The 13,788-nt window shown below is 57.8% G+C and overlaps 1 protein-coding gene across 10 annotated transcripts in view; it reads right to left on the bottom strand.

Annotated features, from left to right (window-relative positions):
• Nucleotides 1-13,788, bottom strand: part of NFIX (nuclear factor I X) — a 103,509-nt gene that overhangs the window by 18,405 nt on the left and 71,316 nt on the right. For 6 of the 10 annotated variants that reach the window (XM_054464166.2, XM_054464168.2, XM_054464173.2 and 3 more), the window contains 5 exons: nucleotides 7,327-7,389; nucleotides 6,940-7,014; nucleotides 6,411-6,531; nucleotides 4,790-4,926; nucleotides 1,732-1,854 (listed from right to left, as the gene is read on the bottom strand). In XM_054464166.2, coding sequence (XP_054320141.1) covers nucleotides 1,732-1,854; nucleotides 4,790-4,926; nucleotides 6,411-6,531; nucleotides 6,940-7,014; nucleotides 7,327-7,389 — 519 coding nt within the window. The remainder of the gene's footprint in view (nucleotides 1-1,731; nucleotides 1,855-4,789; nucleotides 4,927-6,410; nucleotides 6,532-6,939; nucleotides 7,015-7,326; nucleotides 7,390-13,788) is intronic. The other 4 variants (XM_063657933.1, XM_063657935.1, XM_054464162.2 and 1 more) reach the window with 1 other exon arrangement.

Below are 13,788 nucleotides of genomic sequence, written 5' to 3'. Positions count from 1 at the left end.
ATCCAGGAGTTGGAGGTCAGCCTGGGAAACATAACAAGACCCCGTCTCTACAACAAACATTTAAAAATTAGCCAGGGTGGCACACAGGAGGGATCACTTGAGTCTGGGAGTTCAAGGCTTCAGTGAGCTATAATCGTGCCACTGCATTCAGCCTGAGTAATAGAGCAGGAAACTGTCTTTAAAAAAAGAAAAACAAAAACAAACAAACAAACAAAAACTGGTGTTTGCTTATCATACCCTTTTTTTTCCAATAGTTTGGATTTTAAAACATATTCCATTAAAATATTATTTATCTTGATGACTGAGTTTTTGATACTTGCTGACACTCTGCACCTAAGGTGAGTGCCTCAGTAGCCCTGCCTTAATTCAGGCCCTGGGTGGGAGACTGGGTGGGGGACAAGAGGAGGCAGAGGGTTCCCTGGGGCTCTGGATGAAGACAAAGCCAGCGTCTGCTCAGGATGGCTGTCTGACATATACACACACATCTCCTGAGTGCGAGCTGGTGTGCACCCAGCCACCGCCACCTAGGCGGTGTTCTCATGTGCTCAGCCTCATCACTAACACACGTGTCCTCACATACGCGTCCTTGCACATGCAATTCCCAACCCAGAGCAGGCCCCAGCTCTTCCTCCTCCCGTCTGTTTCCAATCAGCTCGCTCTTGCTCTCGGTTTCATTAGGGGGCTGAGGAAACTTGGCTTCTCTCTGGAGTTCATAAAAGCTGAGTTGGAGCTGGAGGAGCCAGGCCTGCGCCCTCCTGCTGCCTGTGTAGAGGGCCTGGGCTCCCCACCCCCACCTTGCGGCCACCACACCCTGCCCCAGCACCGGCTGCCTCTGGGCTCCCAGCCAGGAGGCCCCAAGGAGGAAGCCAGGAGGTAAACCTCCTCATTTTCTGTGTCCTACATACAAGCCCAGGAGATGGCAGGCGGACATAGGGCCATGTCCAGAAAAAGTCCAGGCCTCTTGCTGCCAGGTGGGTGCCCAGAGAGGGAAGAAGAAAGTGAAGGAGTGACAGGGCTGAGGTCTCAGCTCCCACAGCCTCCTGCCTGATCCTATCTTCTCAGGGCGATCTAGGTGTTCTCATCCTGAGCACCTTCTCAACTGGGACACTGAAGTCAGATAGCAGCCCCACGGCAGTGGGCAGTTCCTTTTCCTGGGGAGCAGCCCAGGTACCACCTGTCCCCTAGACCCAGCCCTTCCTTTCTAGAAAGTGGCAGGGAGGCCCAGACAAGGTAGCTACTTGCTGCAGGAGCCTGGGCTCCTTAGGAGTACTCTTCTCCATCCAGGCGCCACATCAACCTGGGCTCATGCCGGCTAAAAACCAGAGCCTGGGCTCAGCCAGGAGGTGGGAGAGAGGAGCCGGCAGGAGGGCAGGGCAGAAGGCTGTGTCTTCCCGCCCACAGCTGGCAGGACAAAAGGAGAACTGGGCCAGAGTTGGAGAGAACTCGGGACAGGCCTGTGTTGTATGTAGCACCCACGCACGTGAGGAGTGAGAAGTGGGAGGTTGCTCAGGAGCCAGGTGGGCAGCCTAGGGGCCCGGCTTGGTCCTCGATGAGGTGCTGCTACGTGAAGCAGGGGCCGGCTCCCATGCCCACCCGCTGCTGCATCACGGCCCACTCGGAGAGCTTGGGGCTGTCACTCGGGGTCAGCCCTGGCCCCTTCACCTGGCCAGCTGCCCCTAGATACTCAGCCACCTCCCCAACTGCCCCCCTCCGGGGCCCCCCGTTTCTCACCTGGTCTGACTCCAGCAAGCACAGGCAGCGGGTGGTGGGTGAAAGCCATGCGCGGGGAGCTGCCCTGAGAGGAGAGGGCACTGCAGAAGTCCAGCTTTCCTGACTTCTTTAGAGAAGCCGGGCCTGGGGGGAGGAAGCAGCAACACAGGGCAGGTTTAGCTGGGCTGGGGTGGGCGCAGGGAAGGCGGGAAGCCAGCAGCTTGCTCCTTCTCTCCTCAGCCCCTCCCCACTGCCCCTTCCTCCACTGTGCTCGCTCCTGCTGCTCCTTGCCCAGTCCCAGGCCTTGTTCTGGGCCTGGTTCCGAGACCCTGTGTGTAGGCCAGCCAAGGGGTGCTTCTGACCAGAGAGGAAAACGAGGCCCCTGGGTAATGTGGGGTGGTGCGTGCCAGGCAGGGGGTGAGCAAGGGGACCAGCCTGTGCCCTGGCAAGCAGGTAATGAAGTGAAAGGGTGGGATGCAGGACCAACATTGGGAAAGGAGTGCAGGAGGAACCCCAGGGCGCCAGCTTGAGAGCCGGGAAGGGGTAAGTTTGGGAGGGACAGGCTGGGGTCTATGCCATGGTGCCCTGGGCCATGGGAGGTTCTGGCGGGAAGAAGCCAGGGCCCCATTTAGGGAAGGGAGCACACAGCCATGAGCCCTCAGGAGGGACACAATGCCCAGCGAAAGAGCAAGGACAGAGGCCAGAGGACCTGGAGAGCCCTTGGGCTGCTCAGGCCTAACCGGGCTGTGGAGGCAGAGCCAGAGGGGAGAGGACTCTCCCAGCCAGGGGACCCAGAAGCTCAGCTACCATAGGATGGGTAATTTCAGGGCTCTGCCCTGCTTCTGGTGCCAGAGGTTTGGGTGGCATTCAGCATGAAACAAGGGCACAGAGAACACCTTGTTTGAGGTCTGTCTTTAGAAATTCATCTCTGCCCTGTGGCCATGGCATCCAAATGACAAAGCAGGGCCCCCAGGGGGCCAAGTTCTTCTGGAAAGATCAACTCCCATCTTGGGCTGAGCTTTAAGGTTGTGCCCAGGCTGAGAAGGATAAGGTAGAGTTGGGACAGATCTCAAGAGCTGCCATCCTTGGAGGACAAATCAAGTCAGTTTGGGTGAAGGGTGGAGGGGCTGCAGAACAGAGAAATAAAGAGCCATCGTAACCGCAGAGGGAAGGGGCGGGGGAAGGGCGAACTCCCAGCCGCCAGCAGAGGTGTTATCTGGCGGCAGCTGTGTGCCACCTGATAGCTGGCACAGTGGGGAGGGGGGAGCATCCTACCAGCTGTGCACAGCTGTCCCCACGGCCGCACAGTGCCTCCCCAGCTGTTCCCTGTCCTGCAGCTGGGCTGCTTAATTGGCAATTTGTTGCAGCCCATGGAAACAACACACAGCGGGGTGAGGGGGAAAGGGAGCCAGAGGGTGCTGCAGGAGGATGTTGGGGGGCCGTGCGTGGCAGGACTGCCGGAAGGAGCAGAAATGCAGAAATGGCAGGCGCAAAAGCAGACAGCCAAGAAAGGAGAGAGCAGGAGCCAGGAAGAGGGGGGCTCCTCAGGAACTAGGTCTGGGCACAGGAGCCCAGGAGCCCTTGCCCCAGGAGCCAGCTGCAGACACAGTCCTCTATGCACTGTGCACAGGGGCAGTCCTTGCAGAAGGGGTCACCTACTGAGGCCCTGGCCAGGGACCCAGGATGTAGCCCAAGAGTCTCCCGGGCCTTCTCAACTCCCGTCTGCCTCTCAAGGCTCCCCTAGGAAAGCATGTGGCCCATGCTGGACCAAGTCCCTGCCTGCCACGAGGAGAGCCTGGGAGGGGCCCCAGAGTCACGCAAGGAAGCCTTCTCACAGAGGCCAGCCTCTGCTGGCCATCTAGAGGGTCTCCAGCCCACTCCCTCAGCCTGAGGCCTGGAGGCGAGCCCTCCTTTCCTCCTCCCAGGAGGAGGAGAAGTTGCCAGAACTTGCATTCATTTTGGGGCAGCAGAAAAGCAGGAGTGCCTCCCAGCCCCACCTCGCTCCACCCCAGCCTCTGCCTGCCCACTTGGCCCTTCCCAGTAGGGGCATATCTGGAAAACATCAGACAAAGTACCATTAGGTCAGACCCTCACCTTTTGGAGGAGGAGAATGATGCCCAGGGCCCAGGCCTGTCCAGAGCAGACATGCCCTGTGCACAACCCACACGCGTGAGTCTGCACTCCCAGGCCCTGTCACACCCACAGTGAGGATAAACAGGCTGTATCACTGGCACGTCAGCAGGGGGCTCTTGCAGCCAGCCTCCTCACACACATGTGCTCATGCACATGCACACACACATGCACGTGTAACACGCTCTCTTCCAGAGTCCTCTCTAGGTCTATCTGCACCCTCAGTCAAGAATGGAGGTGAAGGGGGGTGGGTTCAACAAGAAGAAGATCCCTAGAGGGGACTGGGAAGGTCTGAGCTGGCTTCCTCTGTACTCTCTCCCCTTCGCTAGCTTCCCTACCTGGTCTCAAAAGGACTCTGCTCATTCTTCACTAGACTCTGAGCCTCTCTCTGTAAAGCTGGGCCCTTGAGACCAGTGGTTCTCATCCTGGGAGGATTCTGTCCCACTAGGGAACGTTTGACAATGTCTGGAGGCATTTTTGGTCATCAAAACTGGGGGTGGGGGTTTTGCTGCTGGCATCTGGTAGGTGGAGGCCAGGGATGCTGCTAAACATCCTGCCATGCACAGAACAATCCCCCTACACAGAATGATGAGCCCCCAGGGTGAGAAACTGCTTTAAACCATGAGGCCACAGGGTGGGGCAACCTCTAGAGAAATACCAGGAGGGGCTGTGGCCACCCCACTGTGGGGCAGCAGAGGCTTGGCATCCCCTCTGCTTCCCACCGCCATACCACGGGCTCTGCTGCTGACTCTCACAGCACCCCTCCTCACCTCCACTCCCTTCCTTCAGCCTGCTCTGCCCTCCCTGGAAGATCAGGAGGCAAGAAAACAGATGGGTAATGCCCCCCGACAGGGGGACAACTGATGGGAGGCTCACCAGGTAAACTGAGAAGGGGACAAAAAGGCTCTAGGCTGCCCTTGCTCTGGGTCAGGATCCCCCGCACCCATACCTGCATCCACATCGTTGGGCCACCCACTGGACTGGCTGCTGCCAGCTGCTGGGGAACGGCCTGTCCCGGGATAGAACACGTCGTCAACAGGGCTCTCCATCTCGCTGTCATCGATGGACTTGGGGCGCTTGGTGGTGCTGGGGAAGAAAGAAAGGGTCAGATGGGCCAAGAATGGGCCGAGGCTCCAGGGAGTGACCAAGTGTCCAGGCTAAAGAACTGTGCATAGATGGCCCTCTGGGTGGGGAGTGGTGCCGGCCAACAGCAGCATTTCTGGGCACTCACTGCGTGCCCAACCCCAAGATCAGCCCTAGGGCCCCTCAAGCCATCAGCTTCAACCTGCTCCTCTTCCTCAAGCCCCTTCCCAATCTGTGATGCCACGGTCCTCCAAGCCGCCCATATCAGAGAAGACGGCAAAACCCTCAGCTGCCTCCTGTATCCCACCTATGATTTCCTGGCAGCCCCCAGGGCTCGGGTGAGGTGAATGACGTACTCACAGGGACAAAAATGTCAGGGGGACAAAAATGCCATAAAACTCAGTCATCAATATAAGGAATATTTTAGTCCCTTTTTTTTTTTTTTGAGATGGAGTCTCGCTCTGTCACCCAGGCTGGAGTGCAGTGGCATGATCTCGGCTCACTGCAAGCTCCGCCTCCCGGTTTCACGCCATTCTCCTGCCTCAGCCTCCCAAGTAGCTGGGACTACAGGTGCCCACCACCATGCCCGGCTAATTTTTTGTATTTTTAAGTAGAGATGGGGTTTCACCGTGTTAGCCAGGATGGTCCTGATCTCCTGACCTTGTGATCCGCCCATCTCAGCCTCCCAAAGTGCTGGGATTACAGGCGTGAGCCACCCCACCCGGCCTAGTCCCATATTTTTAAAAAAATCAAAATGAATGCCCAAAATCTCGCAATTAATATAAACACCCATGTTTAAAATAAAAAAGTGGAGTGGACCTGCCCAGCACAACTTGCCCTGGCCAGAACCCACATCCCTGCCTCCGAAGCAGCTCCCTCCCTCTCCATCCACCCCACCCTCCAGGCCCTCCCCCACTCTAGCCTTTCCAATGGCCTCCTAACTGGCTATCAGTCCCGCCCACACACACTGCTGCTGGAGAGAGCTTTCTGGAACACACACCCTCAGCATCCCCTGGTTAAAACCCCTCAGGGGTCCCCACTACCCAGGGATGAAGTCTAAATGCCTTCTTCTGGCCTCCAAAGCCCTCTGCAGGGTGGTCCCGCCAGCCAGTGCAGGCTGAACTGGGATACAGGCTACCCTCTTCTCCTGGAACATTTTCCCCACACCCTCCAACAACCCCCTCTGTGTCTGGGCTCAAATGTCACCTCCCCAAGACAGAGACCTTCTTGGACTCCCACTTCCAGGCAAAGCTATGCCTTGTGTGAGTTTGTGTCCCCAGGGCTGGGTCCTTCATGACAGCACAAAGCAGGAGCTCAGTGGGTGACTGTGCATGGTGGACTCTAAAGTGTTAGAGCCAGTGCCCTCAATGAGAGGTGACATTCTGAAGCACCCCAGCCTTGGTGACACAGCTGACTATAGCCACTGGGACGGCCCTGGCCATGGGGGGAGTGGAGAGAAGATGGAAAGGCAGGGCCACTGGGCTTACCTGGTGGAAGGAGGGGAGGTGATGGACCGCCGCCCCAGGGTCACCTGGTTGATGTTGTAGTAGCTGGGACTCTCCAGGTCCGCCAGCGAGAAGTTGGGCCCTGATGCTGTTGCAACAGGAGCTGGAAGAACGAGAGGATGATGAGCTTTGGAGGTGGGGGGAGGTCTGATGGGGTCTGTTTCGTTGTCATGAACGGCTTCCCAGAAGCCCAGGGTGAGTTTACTGTGGGGCCAGGAGATGGGAGAAAGTGGGCCATCTGGGCTGCTGAGGAACCTCCTCCCAGCTTGTGGGTCACAGAAGAGCCTTTGGTTGTGACTTTTTCTTTTTCCTCCAAAGCAATGGAGACTGGAGACAGGCCTCTCTGGAAGACTCTATTGTACCCAGCCCAGCACCAATGGAGCCGAGAGTGTCCCAGAAAGCATCTGTCCCCATCCACCTGCCCTAAGACCCCATTAGGAGGACATCCCATGAGGTCCCACATCCTCACTTTCAATCCCCATCCCTGGCCTGGAAGGAAGGACTCACTTACTCTGTGATACTCTCACCAGCTCCGTCACATTCCAGACCCCGGAAGTCACAAAACAGTCCTGGAAACTTAAGTGCCCTGAAGAGCGGAAAGGATGAGTGAGTCAAGACAAGGCCAGAAGGGGGCTGCCTGGCTATTTCCAAAGGTCTTCCCCACTGTTGCTTCTCCCTCCCAAGTCCCGTTTCCAGCTCCAGGCTGGCCCTCAGGTCTACACCGAACAGGGGGGATTCTCTAGGTGTGCCCCCATCCCCTCAGGACAGCAGGCTAAGCTCAGTCAAGGGACAGCTGAATGAAGGGGAAGAAGTGAGGGTGGCCAGGGCAGCCAGGGTGGGGGAAGGAAGTGGAGGGGCATGAAGGATAAGGGCAGCTGGGCAGGTGGGGGGCACTGACCGTTGGGCAGTGGTTTGATGTCCGCATCTCCTTGCTGGTTTGAACTATCTGATTGTCCGGATTCTGCAGGAGACACAAAAGGGGAGAATGTGTCAGGAGCAAAGTTCCCATAAGCACCAGCCAAGCATTGGCCCCTCCAGCCTGGTGCAAGAGCAGAGAGGGCCCACCCTGGCCACAGAAACCTTCACCCCACCCTCTCCCGAAACCAGCCCCGGGAGGCTCCAGGAGACCCAAAGCAGGGAAGGAAAGACATGCCCAGTGCAGGTTTCTCAGCCTCAGCACTGCTGACATTTGGGCTGGGTTGCTCTCTGTGGTGGGGACCATCCTGTGCACTGTAGGGTATCTGAGCAGCATCCCTGGCCTCCACCCACTAGATGACACTAGCACCCCAGTTGTGACAACCCAAACTGTCCCAAGACATTGTCCACTGTGCCCTTAAGGGCAAAGTCACCCTCAGGTAAGAAGCACCGGCCGAGAGTCAGGAGCAAGGAGGGGTCCCAAGAGAGAAGTCAGAGACCACCTCTCTCCACAGCGGGGACAGACCCAAGGGTCCCCCATCCCCCACCCAGCTCCAGCTCCCAGAGGAGCATCCCCTTCCCTAACTTGGTTAATTGAAGCCATTCCTGTCTGCCTGCGCCTCCCCCACCTCACCTTTATGCTTAGAGGCAGTGCCTGGCAACCCAGAGGGGGGAGGTTTGCCCTGACGCTGTCGCCCGCTCTGTGCCAGCCTGTCTGGGCTGTCTCATGCCCCGGTGCCACAGCTGCTCAGAGGGAGCCCCGAGACAAGGGCTCATTGTGCAATGGGAGCTCACAGAGGGCTGGGGGCAGGGTGGAGTGTGTGTGTGAATATTTTGCTGAGCTTGGGAAAGCCCCCCACCCCCATCCCCCTGGTCCTCAAAGCTTTGTGTGCCAGGGGCACAACGGGGACCTCCAGAATGCCTGCCTGGGCATGACAGCTGGCGAGAGGGTGGTGGAGGGGGGCCAGGCAGGTTGTGGGGCAGGAGGAAGCCAGGCATTTGGTGAAGCATCAGCTGCTCGTAGGGGGACCACATGGGGGTGGCATCTGAAAAACGTGCCTTGGTATTGGCCAGGGCTTTGCCTGACTTTAAAGAGCATTCCTGCCTCCTGGGTCTCGCCACCACCCTGATTCAACCTGCTGGCCCCCACCATAAAGGAGGTTTGCAAAAGGTGACATCAGCCCTAGGGTTGGGGTGAGGGACCCCATCAGTCACCTGGGAGGCAAGGAACAGAGCTGGGTTCTGGGGCTGGAGGGCAGGATGCAGCCCACCCGGGTGGCACCCCTACTTGCAGTATGAGGGCCCCACCATGTCTGGGGCTGAAAGCACTGGCCATGCTCCAGGCCGCCTGCCTTAGTGTAATGGGTGAAAAAGGGTGACTGTTTCAGGCCCCACTTCCCCTCCACCCCATCCCCACTTAACTTTTGATTTTTTAATTCCAAAAAATAAATACTATTGTAGCAAGTCAAGAAAAAGTAGTTCTTTTTAATACGGAAAGTGCTAACAAGTGCTTTTAATATGGAAGGATATACTTCACCACCTCTGGTTTGGGGTGTATCCTTTCATACCTCCCTTTTCGCTCAGCCCTGGTGGTGTGTTTGGCAAAAGAGGTTCCCGCCCTGAGCCATCTCTTTATTAGTGGCACTCTCTGCTCTGGAGGAAGCCCACCCATGTTCCCTGAGAGGGCAACCTCTCTGTGCCATAGCATGGTGTGAATGTGAACTTTCTTGATACTACCTCACTCTTTCACCTTGGCCCATTGCTGGGTTTCTGGGTCTGATTTGAGCCCCAGCCGGTCCGGGAGTGGCAGCCAAGGGGTCTACGGAGCAGGCAGCCCGTCCCAGGGCCTCCTCAGACCCCAGTCCTGTGGCTGCTCTAAATCATAGCTGGAGAAGAGCACAACGTCAGGACCCATGTGCAGAGCTCAGCGAGGGGCACGTGGTCCCCACTCTGCTGCCCAGGGGTCTCTCTGCTATGAACCCCACTCATCCTAGGGACAACTTGGTCCCCACCAAGCCCTCCAGAGCTGGATCAGTGGAGTCAGGGGAAGAAGGAGGAAGCCTCACAGTCCACCCCATGGGAGCGGTCCCGACCCACTGCCAAAGGCCAAGTGGAGATGGCAAGCCATGTGCCCGCGCACACGCGTACCCAGCCCAGGGCCAGCCGAGAGGGAACCCGACAAAGAGATGGAGGTGGGCCAGCGACTGAGGCAGAGACAAATGGGGCTCCAGGAGAGCGCGACAGACAGGAAATCCTTCTAAATCAGGACACAGCCCCAAAACGTTATTGCTGTTATTACTATTAGCTCTGTGTAAAGGAGCAAGTGGGAGCAAGGATCCGGTGCGAGTGCAGTCCCTGCCACGCGCCTCCGGGCGCTGCTCCGGGCGCTGCTGGCAGCCATTTTAGACCTTGGCAGCCATCTTACGGCTGGCGGCCTCAGCCGGAGGCCCACAATGCCGCGACCGCCGGCCCCTGACATGCTCAGCTCAGCTCCAGGACAAAAGGCAGAGACATGGGAAATCTGGACCCAGGCTCGGAGGCACAGGAGCCAGGCCTGCGGCTGGGGCAGCTGCAGCCAGGGCCCACTGATCTGCTCAAGCGGTGTTCCCCTTCTCCCCGCTGGCCAGCACAGTGAAAGGAGCAGGGAAGGCTGAAGCCAGGGGCAGGGGACACCGCAGCTCTACTCAAAGGTGGCTAAAGTCCTCACAGGCCATCTCTAGCCAGGGCCTTAACAAGCTCAGCAAGAGGAGACCCCTGCCCCGATAGGGCCGCAGGCACCTCGGGACACCAGAGATGTGACGGGGGAAGGTCTCTGAGCACCCTGTCAGCTCGGGGATGTGCCTTGGATAGATGGAGGAAGGAGGCTGGCAGGAACCAGCCAGTGGCTGCAGGGCCCAGAGAGGCCACTAGGTCCATGGTGAAAGGGCTCCTGGGGAGGCAAGGAGACAGACATCCTGCCCACCAGAGGCACAACGTGGGCCAGCTTTCTTACCTGGCGGGCTCTTTGGGGAGCCTTGCCTTGAGGTCTACACCTGCTCTGGACAGGTGACAGGAGCTGCAGAGCATCTCCATGTCATGACTGCCTTCCCTGTCTGGGCTTCCCCGGGGGAGGGGATAACCCTGGGATTTGGGACAGAAAGGAGGAAGGCCCCTTTAGGATGCCCCTCCCCAGGCCCTGCCTCGGGGCTGCTCTGCTTTTATCTGGCAGAATGGGGCTTATCAGAGCCACCAGCTGAACAAATACACAAATCCACGGTTAGTGAGAAAAAACACTCTGCCTGAACTCTTTATCTCCTGTTCGCAGGCCCCGCACACTGCCCACTGCCAACAGCACAGGAGGGGACCTGACTGCAGCACAGCAGGGCTCTGTTCTCCACTCTGAAGGTGGAGGGCGGCCTCCCGGACTCTGGCCGGGCCTCCCACTCAGTCTCCACGCTCCATCTCTTGGCCACCCCCCTTCTTCCCTCCTTGCCCCTGAGCCCGGGATGGCTCTCCCCTGGCAGTCCCTGCCAGGCAGGCGTACATGAGTGAGCCCCTGCCCACAAGGGAGCCCCCTCCAGTGTCTGCTCTCTCACTGGGGACAATGGGCCAGCTGGTGGCCTGTGGGCCAGTGGAGGGGCAGGGACAGTGTCGGCTGGCACAATGCGGGCAGGTGCCGGGCTCCATCTTTCATCTTTTATCCTCTGTCGTCGGCCCACGCCCCCGAGGACTGTCTCTCTGATTCCCCAGTCTTCTGGGGCCATGTCCCCTGGAAGCCTTTCTGGCCTCAGGCTTCTCTCCAGCCTGCTTGCCAGCCAGTGGGGACACTAACTGTGTACCCCCAAGTTCAGGGCCACCCAACCACCCTCCCAGTCTCTTCAGGGACTGTGGCTCCTAGCATTCCCTGGAGATACTGGTTGGAGATGGGATAGAGTGGGTGCTGCTGCTTCCCCTCACCCCACACCAACTCAAGAGTTTCCCTCCATGCTGGTGCTGGAAGCTGGAGAGTTCTCTGTGCTCTCAACTGCTTCCCACTCGGCCCATCAAATGCAGCTGCCTAAAACCTGAGCCCAGCCGCTGTGTCCGACAGGTGCCTTGGCCAGGCTGGCATTCGAGGTCCCTGGTTTCTGGGCCAGGCTAGAGGAGGGAGAGCATCTCAGAGCCCACAGCTCATTCTCGATGCTGTTTGGGGGTGTCAGGCTGTCTCGTGTCACACAAACACGCAGCTCTGCTGGCTGTCCTTCTCTGGGGACCTGGGCTACTCGTGAGATCCATGTCTCTGAGGCAGAGGCCTCCCCTGCCCATGGTTCTGGCCACTTTGCAGGCTTCTGGAAGGGAGGGCTATGAAGGAGCAGGCGATAAGACTGGACTGTCTCCGCATGGGCCCAAGTGGGCTCTGCTGAAGAAGCCTTTGAAACGGGATTTGGCTCCAGGTTCTGGGGCCACTCTGTATTCATCTGCACACCACTGGTCATTCCACAGCAACAACAGCTTGTGGGCTGGAGGCCTCTGGCAGTACCCAGACCAGAGCCAGGCTCAGCCAAGTGGCCACTCTGGGCCCCTCTCTTCCTTGGGGGCCCCTCAGCATCCTCTGGAACAGCCACAAAGTTCCCCTGCAAAATTGCCCTTCTCACACCCACACCAGCTCCCCTTCTCAGCCCCTGGAACAAGTCCCTACCTTACTTCTTTTCTTCAGCTCTCTGCCTTTCCCCTTGGATCCCCATTTCTGATCTTCCTTGTCTCCCTTGGCTCCCCTCCCTCTGTCCTTCCTTTGCCTCCCCCTCACCTCTTCAGCACCCCCCTCTCTTCCTTCTGGTGTTTGCAGGCACGTGTGCTTGTGCGTGTTTCCAAGAGGACTCTGCCTCTTCAGTAGAGCTCTGGTGGGGAAGCTCCAGCAGCCAGGAGGAGCCTGGGGTTGCACATAAACTCCAACTGACAGCATTTTTTTTTTTTTTTTTTTTTTTTTGAGATGGAGTCTCGCTCTGTCGCTCAGGCTGGAGTGCAGTGGTGCGATCTCGGCTCACTGCAAGCCCCACCTCCTGGGTTCACGCCATTCTCCTGCCTCAGCCTCCCGAGTACTGGGAACTACAGGCACCCGCCACCAGGACCAGCTAATTTTTTGTATTTTTAGAAGAGACGGGGTTTCACAGTGTTAACCAGGATGGTCTCGATCTCCTGACCTGGTGATCCGCCTGTCTCAGCCTCCTAAAGTGCTGGGATTACAGGCGTGAGCCACCGCGCCCGGACGCATGTTTTTAATACATATATATATATGTTCCAGCTACAGATATGTTTTAATACATATATATATGTTCCAGCTACAGATGGGGAGATAGTTATGGCTCCCACTAGGGTGAGAGAGGAATTCCTGCTGGCTACAGCCAACACTGGCCTCAGCTCCCACTCGAAACAAACTTGTACTGTGAAAGGGGCCATGTATAATTTGCTGGCCAATTGCTCCCACGGACTTTGGCCTAACAAGTTTTATGGAGGCTGAGGGGTGTGCACAGATTTGGCCTTAGCTGAACCCACATATGCATAACCCAGGTATGTGCATACACTTGGATGCATACACTCACATGCTCAGACTCAGACACACACACACGCGCACACACACACACACAGGTGCCACTAGCCACTTTTTGCTGTCAAGAAAGGGTGGAGTGAGATGGTACATCTGGAGCCACCAGAGAGGAACCCCCTTCAACTCTGCAGGAACCGCTGGCCTTTGGAAATGGGTAGAACAGCCCTTGGGGTGTGCCTGCCCATCCCCTGGCCCTCCCAGGCCTGACATTCCAGAAGCAAGTGGGGGTACATTCTGTTCTGGGGGTGCCTCTGGGCAGCTGCAACACCCCATCCTCTGAAGGGCTGATGCGATTCTGGGGCCAATCACTGGCCCTCCCAGCACTGCACCCGCCTCCTACTTCTTTCCCCCTTCCTCTGAGATTCCGGAGCGTCCAGGGCACGGGAAACCCAATCTCAAGGGGAGCCAGAGGCCCCGCCTGTAGCAATCAGAGCTGGAGAATGTAACTATTGTGCCTCCTGAAACTCAAGTCTGAGAATCTGAGACACCCTGAGGAGGGGAACGGTGGATAGATGGGGGGCTAAGGGGACGGGTCACAGAGGGGTTCTCCCCATCTCAGCAAACAGGAGACTCGGGACCAAGGAAGTCCTTGAGAATGCAGGGCAGCCAGAGGGCAGACCAGGGGGATGAGGCTTGGCCAGGGTCTGGGCCCACAGAGCTTCTAGGATCTTCCTCTCCTCTCCATTCCTCACCCTGCTCCACCAGCCACCATGCATGTGCACACACACGTGCACAAACACACACACATGCACACACACATCCTGGAGTCATCCTGAGGTGGCAGGTTTTTCCCTCCTCTGTCATCCCTAGAGTCTCACATGGTTTAAAGCAGGAGCCTGAACAAGAAGCATAGCCTGCAAGCTGTGCGTGGGGGCAGGGATA

The sequence above is a fragment of the Pongo pygmaeus genome, chromosome 20 (assembly GCF_028885625.2).
Source record: "Pongo pygmaeus isolate AG05252 chromosome 20, NHGRI_mPonPyg2-v2.0_pri, whole genome shotgun sequence".
Lineage (NCBI taxonomy): Eukaryota > Metazoa > Chordata > Mammalia > Primates > Hominidae > Pongo > Pongo pygmaeus.
Note: the sequence above shows the minus strand (reverse complement) of the source record. Positions and strands in the feature narration are given on the sequence as shown.